The sequence below is a fragment of the Miniopterus natalensis genome, chromosome 10 (genome assembly GCF_054644295.1).
Source record: "Miniopterus natalensis isolate mMinNat1 chromosome 10, mMinNat1.hap1, whole genome shotgun sequence".
Taxonomy (NCBI): Eukaryota; Metazoa; Chordata; class Mammalia; order Chiroptera; family Miniopteridae; genus Miniopterus; species Miniopterus natalensis.
In genome coordinates, this window is record NC_142090.1 from 16,189,426 (window position 1) to 16,215,474 (window position 26,049).

At 35.6% G+C, this 26,049-nt stretch overlaps 1 protein-coding gene across 1 annotated transcript in view; it reads right to left on the bottom strand.

The window, feature by feature from the left end:
- The window catches only part of KLHDC10 (kelch domain containing 10), a 46,606-nt gene that overhangs the window by 15,990 nt on the left and 4,567 nt on the right, over positions 1-26,049 (bottom strand). Inside the window, exon 2 of the mRNA XM_087821019.1 lies at positions 8,340-8,426. Coding sequence (XP_087677145.1) covers positions 8,340-8,426 — 87 coding nt within the window. The remainder of the gene's footprint in view (positions 1-8,339; positions 8,427-26,049) is intronic.

Here is a 26,049-nt window from a genome sequence, read left to right on the forward strand (position 1 = left end):
GGCCTGGTCTACCTAGCCTTCAATGCCTAGTTGTGGAAATGCCTCCAAGTCCAGCGCACATAGCTCCTTCTGTCAAAAAACAAAAAACCCCTAGGGCCCTTATAGTTCAGTACCCTAGTACTTAAATATTAGGATATACATGTACAATAAATAAGATTATTACACCATAACTATATAAATACATGAATATAATATTAGGCATAATCAGAACTATAATCAGAAAATTTACTCATGAGCTGTGATTTACTTCAAGTAAAGAACTCAATTCTCTTTTTAGGAATCCTGAAACACAGAAAGTGTGGTGTGGAAGGAAGAGCAAGGGCTCCTACAAATGTCTAGATTTGAATCCAGGTTCTTTCTGTTACCTTGAGCAAGGCATTGACCCTCACTGAGTCTCAGCTTCCTCATCACAAATTTATTACACCTGCTATTATGTTAAAATGTTTATTGGTTGATATATGTATCTTTCCAGGTGGCTGTGAGCTATTTGAGGAAAGAGGAATGTATTTGTATTCACCTTTTCAACCACCAAGCCTAAGGCACACAGAAACACTAAACAAATTTACAAATTTTTCTTTACTCACTTTGTTAATGTTTTTCTTCTCCAACAGACTATAAGTTTCAAAGACAAAGATTGTATATAATAATTATCCGTTATTTATAGTGCTAATTCCCCAGAGAATATCCTTGTTTTTCAGGTATGGAGACTACAGTATTCAGGGGTACATAGTATTTATGTATATACACACTGTGTATACAAAGGGGGAAGGGGAGACAGAAGAGAGATTAGAGAGGGAGCAGGATAAAGCACGTGACCAGATGTTAACATTTGGGGAATCTGAATGAAGTATACAGAAGAATCTTTCACCATTCTTATAAATTCTCTGTAAGTCTGAAATTATGTTAAAATTAAAATTTTAAAAAGCCCCTTAGGGATTTTATTTGAAACAGCCCATGAAGGAACACAATCTCTAGCCATTTACCTCATCTTTTTTGATACCCACCAGTATAGCTGGATTGTGTTATTTTTTTTATTTCTAAGTGTTTTATAATTTTCCACACAATTGTGAATCTCTTGTTTTTTATAAATTAGTTGTTAATATATAGAAAAGTAATCTCTGCAAGTTTAAATTTTACCCAGCTAATTTATCATTAGCTATAGTAGATGACCATATAATCTGCTATTAATGACAACTTTCAGCTCTTTCTTTCATATATATATATATGTATACACATATATATATATAAATTTTTTTTCAATAAAATTTTTATTGAAACGTAACATATAGAAAAGTGCACATATCATAAGAGTACAGCTTCGTGCACTTTTAAAAAAATGAACACACCGAGTATCAAATTTTATTAAATGCTTTCTTTGATATCAGGAGAAGCACACTTTTTCCTTTAACCTATTAAAGTAGTAAACAAGTAAACTAAATACATTCCACAGGTAAACCCAATTAGATCTTGATTTTTTTTCTTTTTATTTAGATTTATCCCTGCCCTCTTATATATATTTTAATCATTTTGTTTCATTTTTCCACTTTACTGATTTTACTGAAATAATCAAGCTTCTTCTTTTTTTTCTAGGAAGAACTACATCCCATCACCCCTAACAATTTTTAAAAGCCCATAATAAAAACCCATAAAAATAAAACCTTTTCTTTTTCTAACATTATTAAAAATAAACCACCTCTGGAAATAAACTTGGCTATTAATGGTGGTTACCTCTGTACTGGGGAATAAGGTGAGAAGTGAAGCTGTGAAGTGGGACCTATGCTTTTTCTATCTAACCTCTTTTACTGTGAAATATAACACACGGATAAAAGCACATGTAACTATAAGTGTATAGTTTAACAAATTATTTAAAAGGTAATGTAATCATCATCCAGGTCAAAAGACAAAATATTGCTGGCTCCCAGCTAACCCTGTACCTGAGCCTTTTGATCACGCCCTCCATCCCACCACCTTCACTGCCAGAGGAAACCTGCTCTCTTTTATGGCAATCATACAACTTGAATAGCTTTATTATCCCTATGTATGCATTCCTAAACAAGTGTTTATTCGGCCTAGTTTTGAAGTGTATTTGTATAGAATGATATGTTTTCTTTCTGAGCTTTTTCATTCACAATTATGTTTCTGAGATTCATCCACCTTGCTGGGGGTAGAGGTCACCTGTTAATTTCCATTGCCAAACAGTATTTCCTTGTATAAACATATACCACAATTTATCCAGTCTATGCTGTATGAATGGACAGTTGGGTTATTTCAAATTAGTGGCTCTTAATGCTGCTATAAATATTTTTGTACATGTTTTTAGATACATAGGAGCCCACATTTGTTGGCTATATATAAATCTAGATATGGAATTTCTGAGTCAGAATGTATGTAAATCTTTTCTTTTACTAGATAAGGCCAAATTTTTGTTTACAAAATACTTAGTATTGGAATTGCACTTTTAATTTAGCAATTCCTGTGGGTTTGTAGATCTCATTGTGGTTTTAACATGCATTTCTCTCATTACAAATGAGGTTGGGCACCTTTTCATGTTTACTGGCCAACTGGATCGTTCCTCAAGCCTTTTATACATTCTTCCATTGATATGCCTGTCTTTTTCTTACTGATTTGTACAAATTTGTATGTATGCTTGAGATACATTCACTTTTCACTCTATGTATTTCTATATTATTTGAATTTTAATAAGCACATACTATACTTATAAATCCCAAAACAAAAAATTTAAAGATCTTTAGCAGTTTTACTTTCTCCCTACCTCCAATTTGTTTAAATCATCTGGAATGTTACAGAATGTTAGATACATACATACACACACACACATATATATTTATATTATTCTTGTATATATTTAGAAATCTTTTATTAACTATTATACTGGGTTTCAAAGTCCCCTAATTTAGATGCAACTCTAAGTTTTACTGTTTGTTCCTTTGCACACTACTGCTTCTTACATTCAAAACTTCCTCTTTCTTAAATTTGCTTTTCATTTTACCAGGAGTGCCTCGTCAAGTAATTTTCTCAAAAAGAGTGTGTGTCACAAACGTTCAGAGTTCTTATTTATTTTGACCCCCATTTAAACATTAGTGAGGCTGGGTACAGGTCTACCTTCAAAATAAGTTCCCCTCAGAACACTGAAGGCAAACCAGTTTGCAGGTGAGAAATGCAACGCCAGCCTGTTTAGTCTTGAGTCTTTCTGTCACCTGTATTTTATCTCCAGAATCACAAATAGTTCAGTAATGTATAGACAGATGCTTTTTGGGAGGTTCTGGGGTTTTTTCCCCCCAGCTTGTTCCTTAGTGGGCCCTCTATACTTGAAAACTGAACAGTCTTTCTTCAATGTAGGGAGATATTCTTTATTTTCTCCCATCTTTCCTTCTGTAACTCTATAAAATAGATACTGGATCACATAGAATGGTCCTCAAAGAATAACTTTCCTCATTCACTTTCTTTTTTGGTCTTCTTGCTTTATGGTCTGTATTTTCCTTTGCTTTATTTTCATAAAGATTGGTCTTAAGCCTATATATTATTTAAGCCTCCAACTGCATTTTCATTTCAGCAATCAAGTCTTCGATACAGAACTAATTCTTTAATCACTCCTTTTTCTCCAAGGCAGCTGTTTTTTACTTACGGATAGAATTTACTCTTGACTCTGAGGAAACCTCCTATGATCAGAAATTCCTAAAGTTCCAATCTGCCTCATTACCTCTGCTTCCACCACAGTCAGCTTTTATTTGTTCATCTTAGTCACCCTCTTCCAAGTCTAGTTTCCCGCAAATGTCTGGTAGGCCTTGATCATCTATTCATATTAATAAATGAAGGACTACACTAATTGACAATTGTAAAAGATATGGATTTCCCCAACAGTTGTGTTACTCTGTTTCCACATCTCCAAATGGGAGATCTGTGTGATTGTGGGTCTCTGCAGGTAAGTGGTACACTGACAGAACAGGCTTCTCTTTAGAAGCGGGAAAAAGCAGTTTGCCTTCTATTGCCAACATAGGGAAGGCTGCATTTAGATGGTATGGTCCTTTAGATGGTACGGTCCTAACTCCTGATGGAGCTCCCTTTCTTTTCCTTTCCCCAGTCCAGCCCCCTCACCCCTCTATTGTGGAGGTCCATTACCTAAAGCTCTGCTTTGTGCTCATACCGCTCTCCAGCCCCAATCAAGGACAGCACTGCTTGTCAACCCTCCCCAAAGCAAATCCCCCTACTTTGCTTGAAGAACTGTTCTCTAGCTTAATCCTGGGAACTAATGCTATTGCCAGAGCTCTTTATATGAAGAGAGAGAAGGAGTAGGGGAATTAACTGTTTTAGAGACAGTCCCTTAATTATTTGCCCTGATGTTTCATCTTCCCCCAACCTTCTCCCTCCTTCTACATTTGCTGACTCTAGGCTTAGAGTTTTGGAAAACGGGTGTTACTAAGAAATTCTGACTATCAGCACGCAGCAGGAACACCTATTTGAGGTTGCATTTTATTCTGTTCTCATTTCTCAATCATTATAATCCCAACTGCTTTCTACTGCCCTGAAATCCCGCCAATTTAATGGTATAATCACAATAGTAAGAATGATAGCAGCTAACATCAACTGGCTACATGTAAAACATTGGCTAATTGGAAAAACTCTTCTCAGTGCTTTGCTCATATCCTCTTTCTTGAGCTTCACAACCCTAGGAAGTAGGTACTATTATCATCACCCTCATTTTAGATGAGGAAATTGAGCCCCCAAATAAGCAACTTGCTCAAAGTCACACAGCTCGTAAGTGGCAGATCCTGGATTCAGACCTAGGTAATCTGGCTTCAAAGCCTCCCTTTTCCATTTTTCAATACAATTATTTCTTATTCTTTTTCACGTCAGTTTTGTCATTTTCAGTGATATCTGAAAAGTGTGGAAAGGTAAATGGGCATGTTAGGTTCATCAATGGAAACTCACTATTTTCACACCACACAATTTTAATTGATAGAAATATCTTTGAGAGAAGATACATGATTGAGTGAAGGAATCTAGTGGCAGAAAACAAACCCTATGTAATGGTGTTCACTCAGTATCCACAGAGGTAATGTGGAGGATTCCCAAAATGAGAGGCTTGAAAGTGGAAAATTCAAAAGTATAGCTAAGTTTTTTTTAATCTACGTAAACGCTAAATACGAGCATTTTCATATTCTCAGCAACTCCTTAGCTTACTGTCAGCACCAGCAGAGAGAAACTGAGAATGTACTACATTTTTCATTCCATCCTATTCCCTGTCAGTGGCCTTATAAATAATTCAGTTCCACTCAAAGGCACTGTCCCACTATCCCTGCCCTTTCAGAGCTTACAGTCTATGGCAGGTGTAAACAAGTAAACAAACAACTATAATTCAGTGTGATAAGTGCTGTGATACAGGCGGGTACACAGGGTGCCATCAGAACAAAGAGATGGGCCTTTAAAGAAGGTTTCCCAGGAAATAACTCTTAGGCTGAATGTTCAAGGACACACTATAATTGGTTTGGGGAGATTAAACTGAATGTGTCATCTTTCCCCTCAGTCTGCTCCTCCATCCATCTATACAAAACCTGGTGACAAGCACAATGGTCCACACAGAAAGCTGGAAGCTTTCTCGACTTTTCCCTCCTCTTCTTCAAATTAGTCAAGTCTCATCTAACTCCACTTCCTCAGATTTCAAATCAATTCCCTACTCTCTATTCCTACTACAACTGCCCTACTTGTAGCTGCCATCATTTCTCATCTTGGTAACTATAATAACCTCGTAACTGGCCTTTCAATTAAAATTTACTTACTAATTAAAAAAAACAAACAAATCCTGAAGACTCTCCTTGGCTGGTGCCCACTTTATCTGGGCCCTCTCCAGCTTCTCTCCACACTCTCTCCCACTAAGCTGACTCCCTAGTTCTCTGAAAGGCCACGCTGCTTTGACTGACTGCCTTTACTCCAGCTGGCTGGTTGAGGGGTCTGGGCCGTTCCACCCTCCCCTTGCTAACACACCCACTCTGCCTTTAAGCGCATCTCTTCGGAAAAGTCATCCTAATGGCCACTCCTCGCTGGGCCAGGCGCCTCTTCTGCACGTTCCCATACCGTACTACCTCATCAGGACACTTATCACAAAGAATTACACTCAAATCATCCTGTAACTGCTTCTCTACTATCTAGATCACTGAGCTAGCACAGTGCCTGTTGCTTAGGAGGCAATCAAGAAATACTGAAAGAATGAAAGAATGAACGAACGAACCAACGAACGAAGAGAGCTAAGTCTGTGAAAGCTGATGAGATAACCAAAGGGGGTGATGGAGAGGACAGGACGCTGAAGCAGGGCCGCCTGCGGTGGGCAGGGAGGAAGCGCTGGTGAAGGGAACAGAATGAACAACCAGAGAAGTCGGACTGAAACGTCTAGGATTGCACAGTAAAGTAATCCAGAAGAAGAGAAAATCTAAGAAGGTGCAGGTGGGTCAGCAGCATCAAACACTACAAACAGACCAAAGAAGGTGGGAACTAAGGCACCGCCACTGGTAGCGGCGGTCCCTGGGGAGCTGGATGTCGCTAACACCGGGCGTCTCCTGCCTCACTCTCCTCGGCCCTGCCGGAGACAACCTTCCTCAGCCACTGTCTGAGGCAATTTAGGGCTTACAAAATAACCAAAGGCATAACACTTACCTGTGCTAATTTCTTTTTTACCATTATTTAAAAATTGAAAAACAGAATACACAGAAGAAGAAAAAATCCCACCATCCAAATATAACATTATTTCTCTATTTCCTTTGGGGTTTTTTAATGTTTATATTTGTACAAAAGTGATACTATATAAAACTGTATATCCTAATTAAATGATTTCTTAATTATATTTAAATTTAGTCAGCCCAAGTTAGCTTTCTCATTGTAAATCAACAAATTAACATTCTAATGTATAAATTGAAAAAAGAAAAAGATGTTACAGAATTAAATGTGCCTGCTTGGGTATGTGTGTGCACAATGTTCTTTCTGTCACATAACACTAAAATTACCTCTTAATTTGTATCAATAATAATTTACTGATGCTAAAGGGTAGCACACCATCCTAACTATCTTATCTTGACCCATTTAAGATAGATTTTATTCTTTTCATGTTCTGGAGTTTGGCTGCTAAAAATAGGTTAGGTACTAGATATAGAAACATCTATAGCAGCTTCAAGGTTTTTTTCTAGTTTTTTAAAAAAGTAATCTCTTCAGTCAAAATCAGATATACTGGCTTATAAATAATTTAATAAAGTCTAAATTGCAACATTAAGCATGCTTGTCTGACAATTTGTTAATCTAGAAATAGTGTAAACCAGAGTTTTCAACTCTCTTCTGAGATTTTCTTTTTTCACTATGGAGTATATTTTTGTGGGGAAAAAATTTTAAAATAGGAGGAATGGGGAGAGGGGATGGAGGACATCTGTAATACTGTCAACAATAAAAAAAAATTAAAAATTAAAAATAAATAAATAAATAAATAAATAAATAAATAAATAAAAATACAAGGAATGTAACATTTCTAAAAGTAAGGATCACAAGGTCAAAGAATGTGAACATTTTTAAGGCTTTTGATACATATTGGCAAACTGAATCCAAAAATGCTGTGTTAAATTTATACCTCCTTCAACATATGAGCTTCATTTTCCCATAATGTTGACAACACTGGGTATTCTTATTTTTAGTCTTTGCAAATTAAGGTGAAAATTATATCTATTATTTTAATTATCATGTTTATAACAATAGTGAAATAAATATTTGTTCATATTTATTGAACTTTCTTTTTTATGAATTAATATCATTTTACCTAGTCATGTTGTTTTACCTATTTTTCTAGTGGGCATTTGTTTTTAAACTACTGATTTATAAGAGCTCTTAATCTATTCATAATATTAACCATTTATTACAAATACTTCCCCCTATATCTTTTTATTTGTGATTTTTTTGCATAAGAGGTTTTTAATTTTTTAGTCACATAAATTAATCTTTATTCTTCCTTAGAATCTTATTTAGAAAACTCTTTCCCACACCCATATTTTATAAATTTTTCAAAGTTCTTTTAAATATGGTTACAGTGGAATACTGATATTAGTGAGATGATTTATTTCTATCACCTAATGTACTTTAAGTGATTCTAACTCTCTAAAACTTATAATTACAATTCCAACAGTGGTCAATATGAAACCCAGGCTTAAAATTAAATTCTAGACTCTTCTCATTGCAATCTTAGCTGTTTAGGCAATTTTTAAAAACCAGAGTTTTGAGTTTAGAAAATTCATTCAAAGTTCCCTTTAACCCATATGAAGCACAGATCTCTTGCTAGTTACACCCACCTCTCAAAAACCTGTTAGGGATCCTTATGATGGGACAGGACTGAATGAAGCGCCTCCTAACTGGGTCCCATCGTATTTTCTTCTTACCTGTTACCACAATTATCAGCAATAAGTCAGACACATACAACACATGGCAAATAATACATAGTTACTGTAGTTATAAAGACAGAAAAACAAGAAACAAAACAATACTTGAATACAGAAAGAAGTGATGTAAAGTAGCGTTTAACCCTGTTTTAAGAGTCAAAACAAAATTAAATTAATATATAAGCAGTGATGAAAGTTTTCAACTCATCCCCAAAAGAATACAAACAATTATGTGCACCATTTTTCAGAATTCTGGGTCAACAGAACATGCATTAAATAATCACCAATGCCATCTTGTGGCAAAAATTCACCACAAGCTTTACAAACAGATTAAAAACTAAGACATTTTAAAAAGTCAGTGAATGTCAAAAAAAAAAGCATTGATTAAAATTAATGTAGGCTCCTGTTCTATTCCAGGTTTGGTATCCTTTTATAAGTTATATGGCTCAGAGGATAAAGCAATGGGCACCATTCTTTAAATACGAAATAATCTCTTGGCACTTCCATTGGCCAGGGGTGGGGGGATTCATCTGCCTTTCCAGGGAACAAATTAGCTCCATCTTAACCCAATTAAAACTTGTTTTGTTATAAAATAGAAGAAAAATGCAAAACATTATAGAACTGTGAAATGGGTAATTTTTTTCTTCTCAAAATTTTGATACCTCCCAAAGATAGCTCTTATTAGCAACAGAAACAATTAACATTTGTATAGAGGTTAATTACAAAGAGTTTTCACACGTTACCTCATTTGATCCTCACTACAATCTTGTACAGCTTCAATGGCCATTTCATTAAGCACCTGCTATGACTTGAACCCTAGGCTAGGCTCTAGAGTAGGGAAAGGAAGCTATGACTTCTACCTTCAAGAGCTCATGGCCTTGTGAAGGCAGATGTCTAAACAAATAATTTCATTACAGTGAAATAACTGTCATAACTGGGGCTATAAAAACTCTTTGAGGAAGATAATATCTTATTTTACATGTAAGGAAGCTAAAAGGAAAATAAGTGACAATGCCAGAGTCAGGATTCAAACCCAGGCTGTCTGGCTCAAAAACCTGCCTTCTTTCCACTACATCACACTTAACCTGTCTCAAATTTCTTAGAAAGTGCATAGTTTTGGTTTTGGCAATTAGAAATATATTTCAATGCTCATCAGCAAGGTCTGGTTTGTTTACTGTAGTACTTGTACACTGAGATACACAAATTCTGTGTAATTAAAAATGGCATTTCCTGTACATGTGTAATTATTGTGAAGAAAACAGGCTGGTGGGCAAGGGGAAGAAATTTATTTTGCAAAAGGGTTTATCTTTTAATCCTCTAAGTATTTTAAATCAGTAGTTCCCAAATGTTGGTTTACAGAGCACTGACTGGCTAAGGTGAAGATTCACCAGTCCAACACAAAATGAGAAAAAATATGGACAAGACAGTGAGTTCTTTTAAAGCTAAAATGTTCCATTTAAAAACCTGTTCTTTTTTCAGAGATTAGAAATGTTCTGTTATTAAGCATTCTTTATTTTATGAGATGAAGGCTGTAGGAAATGGTAGTTGGTTTTGTTTTTTAACATTCTTTCTTGGAAAAATAGAAAATTTGCAAGCCTATGTGTATCCCCCAAATACATATATTTTTTAATTTACAGGTTTATTACATTCAAAAGCCTGTAAACCACAGGTTTAAATCAATACAATATTTGTTGATTACTCATAAATCCAACATTGCAAATCACATACTGTCAAAGGATACGTAAGATGTATAAGAAACTTCCCTTGCCCTCAAGAAGCTTATATTCTAATTAGGGAGACAAGACAGACACATAAAACAATTATATAGCAATACAAGACAGAATATAACAAGTGATTAGCTTAAAATTTGACATTTTTATGTACCAAAAGCATTAAAATGTACATACCCTTTTACCCAGCTATTCCACTTCTAGGAATTTATTCCTAAAGAAACAATCATAGATGCATGGAAAAATGTCGGGACAAAAATATTCATCATAATATTATTTATGATGGTAAAAAATTAGAAACACTTTCAATGTCCAATGATAGGGAGATGGTTAAGTATGCCAAATAAACATACTTAAATATGTTCATATTCTATGTAACACTAAAAAGTATATACAAGAATATTTACTAACATACAAAAACATTCACTGCAATATAATACAAATAAAAAATGCAAAGTACAAAATAGTACTGGATTATGCCACCATATTAATAAAGAAAAAAGTGTTTGTATATATTCATGAAAAATACAGGAAGGATATACATCAAATTGTAATTGTGGTTATCTTTGGGTAGTTATTATGAGTGCTTTTTGGTTTTTTCTCCTTAGTGCTGGTCTTTATTTTCCAAGTTTTCTCACTGAGTAGGCATTACTTTTGGACTGGAAGAAAAACAATACCATATTACTTTAATTTTGTTTTAAAGCTATGATTTTAAAAAATACTATAAAGAAACATACTGAAGTGTTAACAATGGTTGTGGGTTATCACTTCTATATTATCCAAAAATTCTGTAACATATTATTTTATATTAGAAAAATATAAAATAAATTTAGAGTAACACTGAGGGAATAACATTAAAATTTATTAAACCAAAGTTGTAATAAAAAGTCATTTCTGATGTTTTCTCAGAATTCTGTCAAACATCTTTGGCCTGTTTCTCCCTCAGCAACCAATGTAAGTCTGTCACAGGCATAGGCTAATGTTGACTCTATGGAGGTTATTCACACAAGGTAGACACTGACGTCAGAACTCATGTTTTCTTCCTTCTCCCAAAGAACAGACAAAAAGAGAAACCAGCAACATCATAAATATATGCCTTTCCAACTTCATGTAGATATATTCCTAGTCTGAAGTTTGGTTTACTGAAGCTTTAATTGTTATGTATTTAAACTGCCAATATTCATTTATGATTGTATCTACGCCTCAAAACAAAACACATAATTTCTTCAATCATTTCATCAATATTTCATTTTTTGCTAGATTTTTATATTTTTTCTCCTTTTTATTAGATTTATTTCCCTATAAATATAATATAATCATTGACTGAATCCAGATGGTAGCCCGAGCACACTGTGAGCAAGCTTCCTTTCCCCATAAACCCCACAAATAACAAAAATGCCACTTTTTTAAAAATCCACAATCAAAAGAAACCAAGGAATGTCCTCAGTGGACTAAAACTATGAGGAATCACTGAAAGATGAAAAGCTGAGAGGGACAGTTTAAAGGAGGAAAGCACAATCCTATATGCCAGAGTGGAGGGCTATTGTAAATGGTCAGAGCAGCGCTCACTATAAACTGAGCCCAGAGGTGGGAGACAGTAGGAAGAATGGAAACAACTTACAGAATTTACAGCACAACTGGTCGGAGAGTAGCACAGAAGACACAAAGCAGGTCAACCTCTCCCACCTGTTTATCTCTTTGGGTCAAGCATTATAGAATAGAGGTATAAAGGTGTCACTCCATTGGGAAAACAGTGAATATAAACACTTGGATGAGAGAGACAGGACAGAGCCCTGGGTGGATATTAAGCCCCAGGCAGCAGTGGGGACCCTCACATTAAAGAAGACTGGTAATTGATACACTCCATCTCACTGCACATTCCATCACTACCCACAATCAGTGGAGACCTGCTGCAATACACAATGTCACATTCATAGGAAGGCTAACCAGGACTCTCAAACAAAGATGAATGAGCACAAAACCAAGACTCAAACATTAAAGAGGCATTTGTGTGACAAACAGAAGAACTCATACCTAAAGAAAGAGAGTTAATAAATTAAATGGAATAAGAATTTACATTAAGCACAATTAATATCCAGAGATAGGAAAGACAACATTTATTTAAGATAAAATAAATTGGCCCTGGCTGGTATAGCTTAGTTGATTGAGTGTCGTCCCATGCACCAAAAGGTTGCTGGTTAAATTCCAGGGCAGGGCACATGCCTGGGTTGAGGGCTCGATCCCCAGTAAAGGGTATGCAGGAGGCAGTCAATCAATGTTGTGCTCTCACACAGATGTCTCTCTCTTCTCCTGTCCTCTCTCTCTAAAAAACAATAAACTATTCTTCAAAATAAATAAATAACTGAAACCAACTGAAACTTTTGGAAATCTAAAAAACTAAAATAAGCCTGGCCGGTGTGACTCAGCGGTTGAGCATCAACCTATGATCCAGGAGATCAAGGTCTGATTCTGGGTCAGGGCACATGCCCGGGTTGCAGGTTCCCTGATCCCCAGCAGGGGGCGTGCAGGAGGCTGCTGATCAATTACTCATCATTGATGTTTTTATCTCTCTCCCTCCCCCTTCCTCTCTCTGAAATCAATAAAGATATATTTAAAATAAAAAATAAAAAACTTAAAAAAGGACTCAAAAAATATAAAGAACAAATTAAATTAGTAATCTGAAAGATGGAGCCATGAAGTTCACCAGAATATGGTATAGAAGGAAAAAGAAGTTAAAATCTTTTTTAAAAGTTAAGATATAGCCCAGCCGGGCGTGGCTCAGCGGTTGAGCATCGACTTTGGATCCAGGTGATCGGGGTTCGATTCCCGGTCAGGGCACAGGCCCAGGTTGTGGGCTCGATCAATGACTCTCTCATCATTGAGGTTTCACTCTCTCTCTCTCCCTGTCCTTTCTTCTCTCTGAAATCAATAAAGATTTTTTTTTTTAAAAAACTGAAAAAAAAAAGTTAAGATATAAAAGAGAATTGAGCAAGCTCTATCAAAATTCCAACTGCCGCCCGACCAGGCGTGGCTCAGAGGTTGAGCGTCAACCCAGGATCCAGGTGATCGGGGTTCGATTCCCAGTCAGGGCACATGCCCGGGTTGCGGGCTCGATCCCTAGTCGGGGGCATGCAGGAGGCAGCCCATCAATGACTCTCTCATCATTAATGTTTCTATCTCTCTCTCTCCCTCTCCTTTCCTCTCTCTGAAATCAATAAAGATATATTTAAAAAAAAAAAATTCCAACTGCCTTTCTTGTAGAAATGCTAATCCAAAACTTCATATGGAAATGCAAGGAACCCAGAGAACCAAAACAATCTTGAAAAAGAAACTAAATTGGAAAACCCACACTTCCTGACTTCAAAGCTTACTACAAAGATACATTATTCAAAACAATGTAGTACTGGCATAAGGATGGACATATATATAAATGGAATAGAATTGAGGGTCCACAAATAAACCCATATGTCTATGGTCAATTGACTTATGACAAGGGTAACAAGACTATTCAATGGGGAAAAATAGTCTTTTCAACAGATGGTCCTGGGAGAACTGAATATACTTTCTTTTTTCTTTTTCTGTTTTACCTTCACCAGAGGATATTTTTTCCATTACTTTTCAAAGAGAGTGGGAGGGAGAGAGAGAGAAAGGAAAAAACCCATTGCTGTGCAAGAGACACATCGATTGGTTGCCTCCCACACATGCCCCAACTGGGGCTGGGGATCAAGCTTGAAATCAAGGTACGTTGCCCTTGGCTGGAATCGAACCTGGGACCCTTCAGTCCTCAGGCCAACGCTCTAGCCTCTGAGGCAAACCAGCCAGGGCTGGATATACTTTTAAACCTTGAATTCTATATCACTCAAACTCTCATTCTAATGTGAGAGTAAAATTAAGTATTCCTTAATAATAATACTCTTCCAAGAACTCAATCCTCACCACAACTTTATAAGATGCACACTATGATGATTCCTAATTTACAGATCTGGAAACTAAGACACAGAGAGATTAAGTAATTTGCCCAAGGTCACTTAACTAAGTGAAAAACCTGGGATTCAAACCCATGCAGTTTGGATCTAAATCACTCTTAACAACTCTACAACAATGCTCTTAGTCACTATTCAAGTTGCCACCTGAAAAACTGTATCTAATAGAGGCATCTGATAAATACTTGCTGAATGAATAAATACAAAGGTAGTAATTCTCAACCAAAGATACACTCTCCCAACCCCACAAAGAAGTTGATATCCTCTCCCAAGATTCTGGTCTTACTAGTCATTGTAACTAATGGAATAATTAGTATTTCCCATCCCTTAAGTTTTTAGGAGTCAAAAAATGGTTAACAACTGTGCTGGAAACATGAACATGCACTCTGATTCTATTAAGGGCCTTCAAGCCAGGGTGTGAGACGCTGTTGACTGCCTACTGGTTTTACAGTACTTCCTTACTATACATATATAGGAAATGTATCTTTAGGTAGTTAGAATATTAAGAGAAAGGCAGCTATTTGCACCCCAGACATCAAATATGTCATATTTTCTGTTTTTAACCACATCCATGTTTGTTTGTATTTGTTTTTAAGCATTCTAGTTTCATACATATCTGTTTATAAGCCAACTCAAATATTTTTGGCACTGAGGAATAAATAAGTGAAAATTGCTGGTTCTTGCCTTCTCTGTTGCTTGCCATTTCTGCTGTTCAATAAAACATGTTCATTTCCCCTGCCATATTTCATGTTTCTGTTTTCTTTCACTATAGTCTCCACCTCTTCTGACATTACTCCTCAGACATTTGTAGCAAAAAGTGAGCCTATCATAGACTCCTTCTATAAAAGTGAAGTAATCATAGCCCATTGAGTGCTATCTCCAAATCTTAAGCTGTGCTCTGTCATTTTGGTTTATATAATTAATTATTCAAATATTACTTTATTGAAAACACAAGTTTGTCAGTTCAGGAGTTTTGTTTTGGGGGGAAAGCAAGGGCACAGGAGGAATTGTATCAGGCTCAAACTGTTTCAAAATGTAGATGTGGTATTTGATTTTTTTTTAAATTATTGATTTTTAGAGAGAGAGGAAGGGAGAGGGGAAGAGAGAGAAACATCAATGTGAGAGTAAAAAATCAATCAGCTGCCTCCTGCACGCCCCCTACCAGGGATCCAGCCAGCAACCCAGGCATACGCCCTGACTGGGAATCAAACCTGCAATCTTTCAGTGTACAGGATGACGCCCCAACCAACTGAGCTGCACTGGCTACGGCTGGATATGGTATTGAAATCAGTGTTCATTAATGACTGGATTCTAAGCTATACTCTCCTTCCTTAGAAATAACTGTTTTAAACAGCCTAAAAACTTCACAGATTAGAAATTAATCAAAAAGTATAATTCATAACTTGTGTTAGATTAAAATATTAAATCTGAATCTAACAAACAAAAATCCTGGGAACACTCTTGATTTAAAATATCATCATTGGCCCTTGCTGGTAGCTCGCTCAATTGGTTAGAGCATCATCCCAATAAGCCAAGGTTGCAGTATCTTGGTCAGGGCATATACAGGAGCCAACCAATGAATGCATAAATAAGTGGAACAACAAAAACCTCAAAATCTCTCTCTCTCTCCATCTCCCTCCCTCTCTCTTTCTAAAAAGTCAATAAATAATAAAATTAAATAATAAATAAAATAGCATCATCACACTCTTTTCTGTTTTCATTTATTGATTTTTTTTGAGAGAGAAACATCCTTTTATTTATGCATTCACTGGTTGATTCTTGTGGATGCCCTGGCTGGGGATAGAACCCACAACCTTGGCGTATCTGGACGATGCTCTAACCAACTGAGCTACCTGGTCAGGGCCTCATCACATTCTTAATGTTTGTGGTGGCTGCCAAGACTTTGAAATAAATTTTTAAATAAAACCCCACCCTCTGGACCAGTTGAATCTTTTGATAGACTAAATAACTATAAATACACCATAAACTATATGTATACCAGAAGGTCTCTAAAGCTCTAAAAATTCTATAATTCTCAATGAAATCAGAAATGTTCCAAGAACCTTAGAACTTACCTAATACAATGGTTTCAGAGATGCTGGACTAACTGGCTCATTGCAAGCTTATTTAAAAAAATAACAATAAAAACAAAAAGCAGATTGCCAGGTCCATCCCAGTAGGTATGGCATACTACCTTTGGTGGGGAATCAGGTTCCATTGAGACTAATAAAAATTATTGGCTCTCTCCCCAGAAAAATGGACATATACTCACAATTTTACATATGATATAATCCCCTGAAGACTAGCCACAGACTCATGAATTGATGGAACCCAGGTTAAAAAATAAAAAAAGAATTTAGACCTAGAGAGTTATAGTTATTTCAAACGGGTAGTTAAATGGAAGGAGGAATAAATTTATTCCATATTCTACCAAAAGAAAAAGCTGGGAGAAACTCATAAAAGTTGCAGTTGAGCCTGGCCGGGCATGGCTCAGCAGCTGAGCATCAATCTAGGATCCAGGAGACCACGGTTCGATTCCCCGTTAGGGCACATGCCTGGGTTGTGGGCTCATCTCTAGTCGTGGGCATGCAGGAGGCAGCTGATCAATGACAATTCTCTCATCGTTGATGTTTCTATCTCTCTCTCTATCTCTCCCTTCCTCTCTCTGAAATCAATAAAGATATATTAAAAAAAAAAAAGTTGCAGTTGAATTTATGGCAACTCTTTGTAATAATTAAAGCCCACAAATAATCTGACAGTTCTCTTAACAAAGCAATAAGCAGCTCAAGAATTTAAGAGGTTGAAATAAGTAGACCTTTTTAAAATAAAGGGTTAGCCTGATAGCTCAGCTGGTGAGAGCATCGTCCCGATACACCAAGGTTTCAGGTTCACTCCCCGGTCAGGGCACATGCAAGAATCCACCAATGAATGCATAAATAAGTGGAACAACAAATTGATGTTTCTCTCTCCCCTCCTCTCTCTCTCAAAAATCAATTTAAAAATAAAAATAAAATGAAGGTTTCAAAACAAGATTAGAGCTATTGTCGAAAAGATTCCCACACTGTGTAAGAAGTAGGGCAAGATGACTTCCAAGGTCTTTCAATTTTAACATTTTATGATCCTAAGGAGTTTCAGAAGAAGGAAAAAGATAAAAAGTTAATTTTAAACTTCTTTTTTACTGTATAGGTTGTTTTTGTGTTTAATATTTTTTTAAAAGACTACCTGCATTTGTGCTCTGTGTGTAGCTGTGTCAATGTGTCTCTCTTGAAATGTAAACTATTGCCAGAAGATCTGTTTTTCTTAATTCAATATTGTCTCCTTCCTTTTTATCTCTAGCAAAACTTTATTTTTTAAAAGAATGAGATTAGAAATCACACTAAAACCCTACAAAATAACCCAATCAGTTTCCTTACTAACAACTAAATTTTGTATCCTAATTATACTGAAATAAAAAATTTGTAGTAATAACCCACTTGAGAATCAGACTACATTATTTGGTCTTTTCTTGCTTCTGGGTTTCTTGCACTCTAACTTGAGTAGCCAGAGAATAACCTGTCTCCTCAAAAACTTCCCTGCGAGAGAGAAAAAAAAGACTATGTACTGGGTGAATGCAGACATAGGAGACTAAATATGAAAAACAGATTTTTAATCAATACATTTTAACAATACCTGATGAACTAAAATTTTGCAACTGCCCTCCTTTAAGGAGCACCAAAGATGGGTAGTTCAATAGACACACAGAGCCCTCCCTATTTCTGCAAGTAAAACTAAGCAACTAAGCAGAAGAAAATCTGAAAATTTTAATGTTAAATAATTATACCCAGAAATGTCATTTATTACTTTTATTTCCCATTCTGTTCCTTGATTAAAACTAGATAAGTAATCAATTTTGAAAGTGAAAACACAACTGTTCTTTATGAACTCACTTCCCCTCCTCTCAAGCCACCATTTTCTGCTGGCAAATGCAGTATCTTTCAAGGAAATATCTAGACTTAATCAAAGGTAAGAAAAGCTTGTGTTGGACTAAATCTAGCAAAAAGCAACACGGCATCACTAAATAACAAATTTTAACACCTGATATTTTAAGAAATGTTTAAAAAACTCTAATACTTAAAAACAAACTATTGTAATAAATTGATAATTCTGTTAAAGTTACAAGCAGAGAGCCAATAAGAATATCTTAAATGCAAACCAAAAAAATGTCAGATAACGAATACTGCCAAAGTAGACATGTCTAGTAAGACATCTGCAAGAAGCATTATATCCAGAAAGAACAACTATTCTTTATTCAGAAATAAAAATGTCAGAGGATAACATTTCACAAGAACATTTGCATTGAAGCATTTCTTTCCTATAAATGCAGCAATAAGTTTCAAACTGCAACTCAAAATTGAGCAGAAAAATGTTGATGTAGCTTTAAGAAGTTATTTCTCTCCCTGAAAGGTTTTCTCAATATTTTGTTTTGTACATACACGTTTATTTAAAGCTAAATATAATACCTCTTTCTAAAGTACCCAGTTTAGAGTGCGCTTTAGAAATTTCATATTCTTCCATCAAGTTTGTGGGTTTTTGCGTGTTTAAAGGAATGTGTTTTATGTGACACCAAGATGTTTGTGGTTAGCATTTGATCAATTACACATCTGATTTAAATTAACTGAGTTGACAGTTTGTTGAAACCATATGGCAGGAGCTACTATGGGTAAAAAGGGAAACAACTAAAAAAAAGCACCATTCAACTCCAAAGACTACTTATTTCATTTTTTGGCTAGTCATCATACTCCTAATTTCATTATCTAGTCTTATAGACAATTCAATGATCACATCCTAGACAAAGCTTGAAGCAAATTCACTAACAGTATAGCAAATATAAAAGGGAAGAGCATGAGACCGGGCTGGACTCTAAATGCTACAGGAAGCCACTTTTGAGCTGGGAAGCAATAATCCTAGTTGTGCTTTTGAAAATTAATCTTGTTTCAGTATATAGGAAAAAGAAGACTGGGAATAGGAAATGACACTGGGAATGACAAAACCATTATTAGTATAGTCTAGTTTAAGGCAATGGAGGCCTGAATTACAGCAGTAACAGAAAGAACTGGGAAAGATGGGCAGCAGAGAAAGCACAGTACAGTGGTGAAGAGCCTGGACTTTAGAACCACACTACCTATGTGCAAATCCTGGCTCTGTCCCTTGCTAGCTATATGACCCTCAGGCTCAGCTTCCCTTTCTATGAAAAGGGGGTAATAACAGTACCTACTTCTCACTGGGTTACAAATAAAGGGTTATAAAAGTGCCTTGCTAGTAATATTATTATAAGGAAAACATAGGACTTAAAGACTAGCTGGATGGGAAAAGTTGAGTAAAATAAAGGAATAAATATAAGTGTGAGTTTTTAAGTTCTGTATCTTGAAGAAAAGTTTAAAAACACAAATATTAGCCCTAGCCAGCTTTGCTCAATGGTTAGAGTACCGGCCTTCGGACCGAAGGGTCCTGGGTTTGATTTTGGCCAAGGGCACGTACCTCGGTTGCAGGATCCATCCCTCACCCCAGTCAAGGGGTGTGCAGGAGGCAACCCATCAATGTGTCTCTCACATTGATGTCTCTCTCTCTCCCCCTTCCACTCTCTCTGAAAAGCAATGGAAAAAATATCCTTGAGTGAGAATAAATAAATAAATAAATAAATAAATAAATAAATAACACAAATATTAAAGAGTAAGTTGGCAAATATTTATCACTATGCATTGCAGCAGTGTTTTTAAATAGAAGACCAGAAACAATCTAAATAAATATCATTTGTGTGGCTGGTAAATTATTGTACATCCATACAATGCAATACTTTCAGCCATGAAGAAAAATCAGATCAATCTAAATGTGCTAATATAGACCAATCCCCAAAATATATTTTTAGTAAAATAAAAATTTAGCCCGGCTGGGTGTGGCTCAGCGGTTGAGCGTCAACCTAGGATCCAGGCGATCCGGGTTTGATTCCCAGTCAGGGCACATGCCCGGTTGCAGGCTCAATCAATGACTCTCTCATCATTGATGTTTCTATCTCTCTCTCTCCCTCTCCCTTCCTCTCTCTGAAATCAATAAAGATATATTTAAAAAAAAAACAAAAAAAAACACAACAGGTTCAAAAAAATACTTTATGTTGTACTTCAATTTGTTTAAAATTAAAGATAACATATACCTATATGCATATATGTGCACATATTTCTGAAAAGATACACCAGGAACTCTAACAGATGATACCTCTGGGGTGATACTACAGAACTAAGGATCTAGGGTATTAAGGAGATTCTGTCTCCCTTGTACACTTTTTAAAAAATTTGTCTTTATTGACTTTTAAAGAAAGAGGAAGGGAGAGGGAGAGAGAGATAGAAACATTAATGAGAGAGAAACATCGATTGGTGCCTCCTGCACACCCCCTACTGGGGAATGAGCTCACAATCTGGGAATCGAACAGGTGACCTCTTGGTGCATGGGACCAAGTGAGCCATACCGGCCACGCTGCCTTGTATACTATTTGATTTTACAATATTTATGTAGTAATTTTCAGTTTTACAAAATTAATTTAAATAATACAAGGGGTAGGAAAGGATGAGTTTAATAAAAGGAATCAAATTTACATATTTAAGAAAGCATAACTTTTATGCACTCCATAAATTTGTCCAGTATAGATACTGGTAACAGTCTAATGATCTGGGGGTTCAAAAACACCAAAGAATGGCCTCAAAAATAGTTCAGGGAGAATAAACAAAGTGAACCTTAAAAATTAAAAATTAGGCTGCATTTCAAAATTCTTAATTTATGTCAGTTTGTGATTTGATTTTCTCATGCTATAAATAGTTAAGAGCTCCCCTGGCCAGCCCACAGAAGCCTACTATACCCACAATGATACCCTATAGTACTGTAATAATAGTACAGAGTCCATCATTTTAGAACCTTATCTTACTCAATTTCTCCAGCACATCTGACAAGATCTCCTTCCTTCACAAAACATTTGCTTCTCTTGGCTTCTGTGAAACCAAGTAGTCCTGGTTTTCCTCCTATTTAACTGACCTTTGTGCTTGCTTCTCCTTTCCTTCACACCTTCAAGAGTTACAGTCTTCTGCCCTTATTTTTATGAAACCCTCCTTGGTGATCTCATCTAGTTCACTGACTTTAAATATCATCCATATGCTAATAATTCCAAAATTTACATTTTCAGCCTCCACCTTTCCTTTGAATTTGATTTACATTTAAGAGTGCCTACCCTATTTCCTCTACTTAGAGGTCAAATAGGCATGTCAGGCTTAACATAGCCACAACAGAACTTTTGGTTAACTCCAAAATCCTGCTTCTTCCAATCTGTTCCATCTCATTTAATGACACCATCACTCATCTAGTTGCTCAAGACAAAAACTTAGGAGTCATACTGATTCCTCTCTTTCCTTCATACCTCAAAATAACCCTGTTAATGCTATCTTCAAAATACACCTCATATTAAATCACTTCTCACCACTTACACCACTGTACCCTAGTCCAAGTCACCATCATCTATTTAGGAGGCTACTACAGTAGTCTAAGTGGCCTTTATACTTCACTTCTATCATTTCTCATGATCCATTCTCCATCCAGCAGCTAGAGTGAGCTTTCAAAAATGCAAGTCATGCCCTGGCCAGTGTGGTTCAGTAGTTAGAGCATCAGCCCAAGGACTGAAGAGTCTTAGGTTCGATTCCGGCCAAGGGCACATACCTCAGTTGCAGGCTCAAACCCTGGCCCCAGTTGGGCCATGTGCGGGAGGCAACCAATGATGTGTCTCTCTCACATCAATGTTTTTTTCTTTCTCTCTCTCTCTTCCCACTCTCCTTGAAAAGCAATGGAAAAAATATCCTTAGGTGAGGATTTAAAAAAAATAAATAGCCCGGCTGAGCAGGGCTCAGCAGTTGAGCATCAACCTAGGATTCAGGAAATCGAGGTTTGATTCCTGGTCAGGGCACATGCACAGGTTGTGGGCTCAATCCCGAATTGGGGGCCTGCAGGAGGCAGCTGATCAATGACGACTCTCTCGTCATTGATCTTTCTATCTCTCTCTCTCTCTCTCCCCCTTCCTCTCTCTGAAATCAATAAAGAGATATTAAAAAAATAAAAATTAAAAATAAATAAAGATGCTTAATGTCAACTATACGTCAAAAAATCTAGAACAGATGTTCAACATTATTAGTCATCAAGTAAATGCAAACACAAAACTACAATAAGATGCCACTTCATATCCACTAGGATGGCTAAAATCAAAAAGTCAGATAATAGCAAGTGTTGACAAGGATGTGAAGAAACTGGACCCTCATATACTGCTGGTAGGAATGTAAAATTCCAGCTGATTTGGAAAACAGGTTGGCAGTTCCTCAAAAGGTTAAACATAGAGCACAGAATTACTGCATGACTGAACAATTCTCCTAGGTATATACCTAAGAGAAATAAAAGCATATGTCCACACAGAAATCTGTACACAAATATTTATAGCATCATTATTCATAATAGCCCAAAAGTAGAAACAATCTAAATGTCCATTGATGGATAAATGGATAAAATGTGACATACCCATACAATGGAATATTATTTAGCCAAGAAAATGGATTAAAAAAAAAAAGAAAGGAAGAAAAGGGATGAAACACTGATACTTGTGCCTCAACATGGATGAACTTTGAAAACATTATACACTATGAAAGAAGGCAGTCACAAAAGACCATATAATATATGATTCTATTCATACGAGAAAGTCCATAATAGGGAAATCTCTAGAGACAAAAAGTAGATTAGTGGTTGCTTAGGGCTGGAGGGGGAGGGAAGATGAGCAGGAGGATAAGGGAGTGACAGCTAAAAGATATGGAGTTTCTTCTTGAAGTGATGAAGATGTTTTAAAATTTACTGTGGTAATAATTGCACATATCTGAATATACTAAAAACCACTGAATTGTACACTTTAAATGGTAAGTGAATTTATATCTCAATAAAGCTATTAAAATCATAAATGGAAATATTAAGAAAAAGTTTAAAAGGATTAACTACTTTTGTACTAGAGAAAATAAATCACAAATGGAATTGCAAGTGATTTATAAAATAACTACAACAAGTAGCCTATAACCTACAGGACACAACTGTAGCAACATACAAAAGAAATTTTATCATTTAAATATTTTGAAAGAATGAAAAGAACATTAAGCATCCAACATAAGAAGAGAAAAACAATCACAAAATAAACCTAAGAAAAACTAAAGGAAGGGTTTAAAACAATGAAAGAAAAAAATTTAAAAATAAGAAAGAGAAAAGAGAACTAATTTAAAAAACCCAAGAGCTGGTTCTAAACAAGAAAAAGAGGCAAGGCCTCACATGCACAAAATAGGAAATGATAATGAGCAAAGTGAAAATGTAATCACAGACACAGGAAATTTTTTTAACTCATAAAAGGATATCTTGCTCAACTTCACACAAATAATTTTGTAAACTTGGATGAACTAGATTATTTTCTGGATAATATAAATTATCAAAGCTTCCCCTAAAAGTTATAAATTGTAAGCAGTTAAATGATCACAGAAGTATAGATAATTGCCAAAGAGCTACTATATCTCCAAAATACTCAAGGTCAAATGATTTCATGGGCAATTCAACCAAACCTTTAACTTCAATGCCATTTAACCAGAAAGGGGGGGGGGGAGGGAAAAAATCATAGAAAGAAAAGTCTGAAGTTATTTTTATGAAAGTGGCATAATTCAACAAAGAGAAAACACAGAAAAAAACAGAGCAGTTTAGTTTATGAGGAGTGATACAAAATTTCTAAATCAAGTTCAGTGAACAGAACCCAGCAGCATATTTAAAATAATACAGGATGACAGAGTGAGTGAATTAGGGAATGCAAGGTCCAGTAATAGTAAATCTATTAGTATAATTCACTACAGTAGTAGATCAAAGGAGAAAAATTACATTAATTGCCATAGGGGCTGAAAAGTCATTTAACAAAATTTACTTCCATACTAAAAAATCTTAATAAAATGTTAACAGCTGACTACTCTCACATGATAAATACATACACTTCAATCTAAAGTCAGGTCTAATCTTTTTTTAAAAATATATCTTTATTGATTTCAGAGAGAGGAAGGAAGAGGGAAAGAGAGAGAGGTGAAACATCAGTGATGAGAGAGAATCACTGATCGGCTGCTTCCTGCATGCCCCCGACTGGGGATTGAGCCCCCAACCCAGGCATGTGCCCTGACCAGGAATTGAACCTCAATCTCCTGAATCCTAGGTCAATGCTCAACCGCTGAGCCACGCCTAGCCGGGCAGGTCTAATCTTAATAGGAAAGCAGTAGCAACATGCCGTTGAAGTCAGGAATAAGGCAAAGATCCACTACTATCTTATTGTTTAATATTTTTAGAAAGTACTAGACAAATCAACTTGATAAAAGAAAGAAATAAGTATTAAAGTTGTAAAGAAGGAGATAGAACTATCTTTATTTGGTAATTTTATAATTATTTAACTGCAAAACCCAAGAAAAACAACTATCTTTTTTTTCCCTTAAATATTTTTCTTTATTGAATTTTAAAAAGAGAGGAAGGGAGACGGAGAGAGAGAAACATCTATGTGAGAGCAAAACATCAGCCACCTCCCGATGTCCCCACCGACCAGGGATCAAGCCCACAACCCAGGCATGTGTTATGACTCAGAATTAAACCGGCAACCCTTAGGTGCATAGGACACCCAACCAACTGAGCCACACTGGCCAGGTCAACAACTATCTTTTTATGACTGTTTACAGAAAGTATTAGAATTCCAAAGGTGGCTATGTACAAAATACTCACAAATTAACAGCATTCCCATATTCAAATAAGATAAAAGATATAATAGAAGTAGAAACTCCATTTACAATAGCAACAAAAAAGAGAAAATACCAAGGAATAAACATAACAAGAAATGTGAAAGGTCCATATGAAAAAAATTTCAAATGTTTTTGAGGGTGCAAAAGAAAATTTGAACAAGAAATGAATATATATCCTGTTCTTGAACAGAAGATTTAACCTCAAGTGGATGTCAATTATCTCTAAATCAATCTATAAATATAATGCAGTACCAATAAAAATACCAGCAGGATAGGGGAAGGTAGCTTGATAAACTAATTTTAAGTTTTATGGAAAAATAAACAAGCAAGAATATCCAGGAAAACCCTGGGAAGTAGAATGAGAAAGGACTATAATCAAAGAATGAAGTCATTAGGTATAAACAGGTAAACTGATCAATGAAACAATAAAAGTCCAACAGAACCCAAAATTATATGTAGGAACTAAGTACGCCTATAGACAATATTTCAATACTGTGATAACTGGGTAGCCGTCTAGAAGTAAAGTTAGATTCCTATACACTTCTACACTTTACACAACTTATATCTTGTACGGATAAGTACATTTAACTTAAAAATAAAATTATAAAAGTACCAGGGGAAAAACCAAGAATTTTCATTTTCATTTTAGTTAGAAATAATGTTGAAATAGGGAAGACCTTTCTTATGACACAAAACTTAAAATCCAAAAAAGATTGATAATTACAACTGTAAAAATTTTTTCATTTCTTCTAAACATATATACTCTTAAAGTCAAAAGCCAGGTGACAAACTGTGAAAAATGTCTGTAATGTATATCAAAGACAAAAAAACAATTTCCTAAAAACAGAGTTCCATAAACAGTATTAAACATGCCAATTGAAAAGTGAACAAAAAATATATATCCAGATGAATAAAAAATATAAGTAGATGCTATAAATAAAGGGAACAAATATGGTTCTTATACCTACTGAAAAGATGGGAAAAAATATACCTATTACATTGGCAATTTTAAAAAGTTTGATAACCCACTCTGTTACCAAGGGTATGGGAAGCCAGC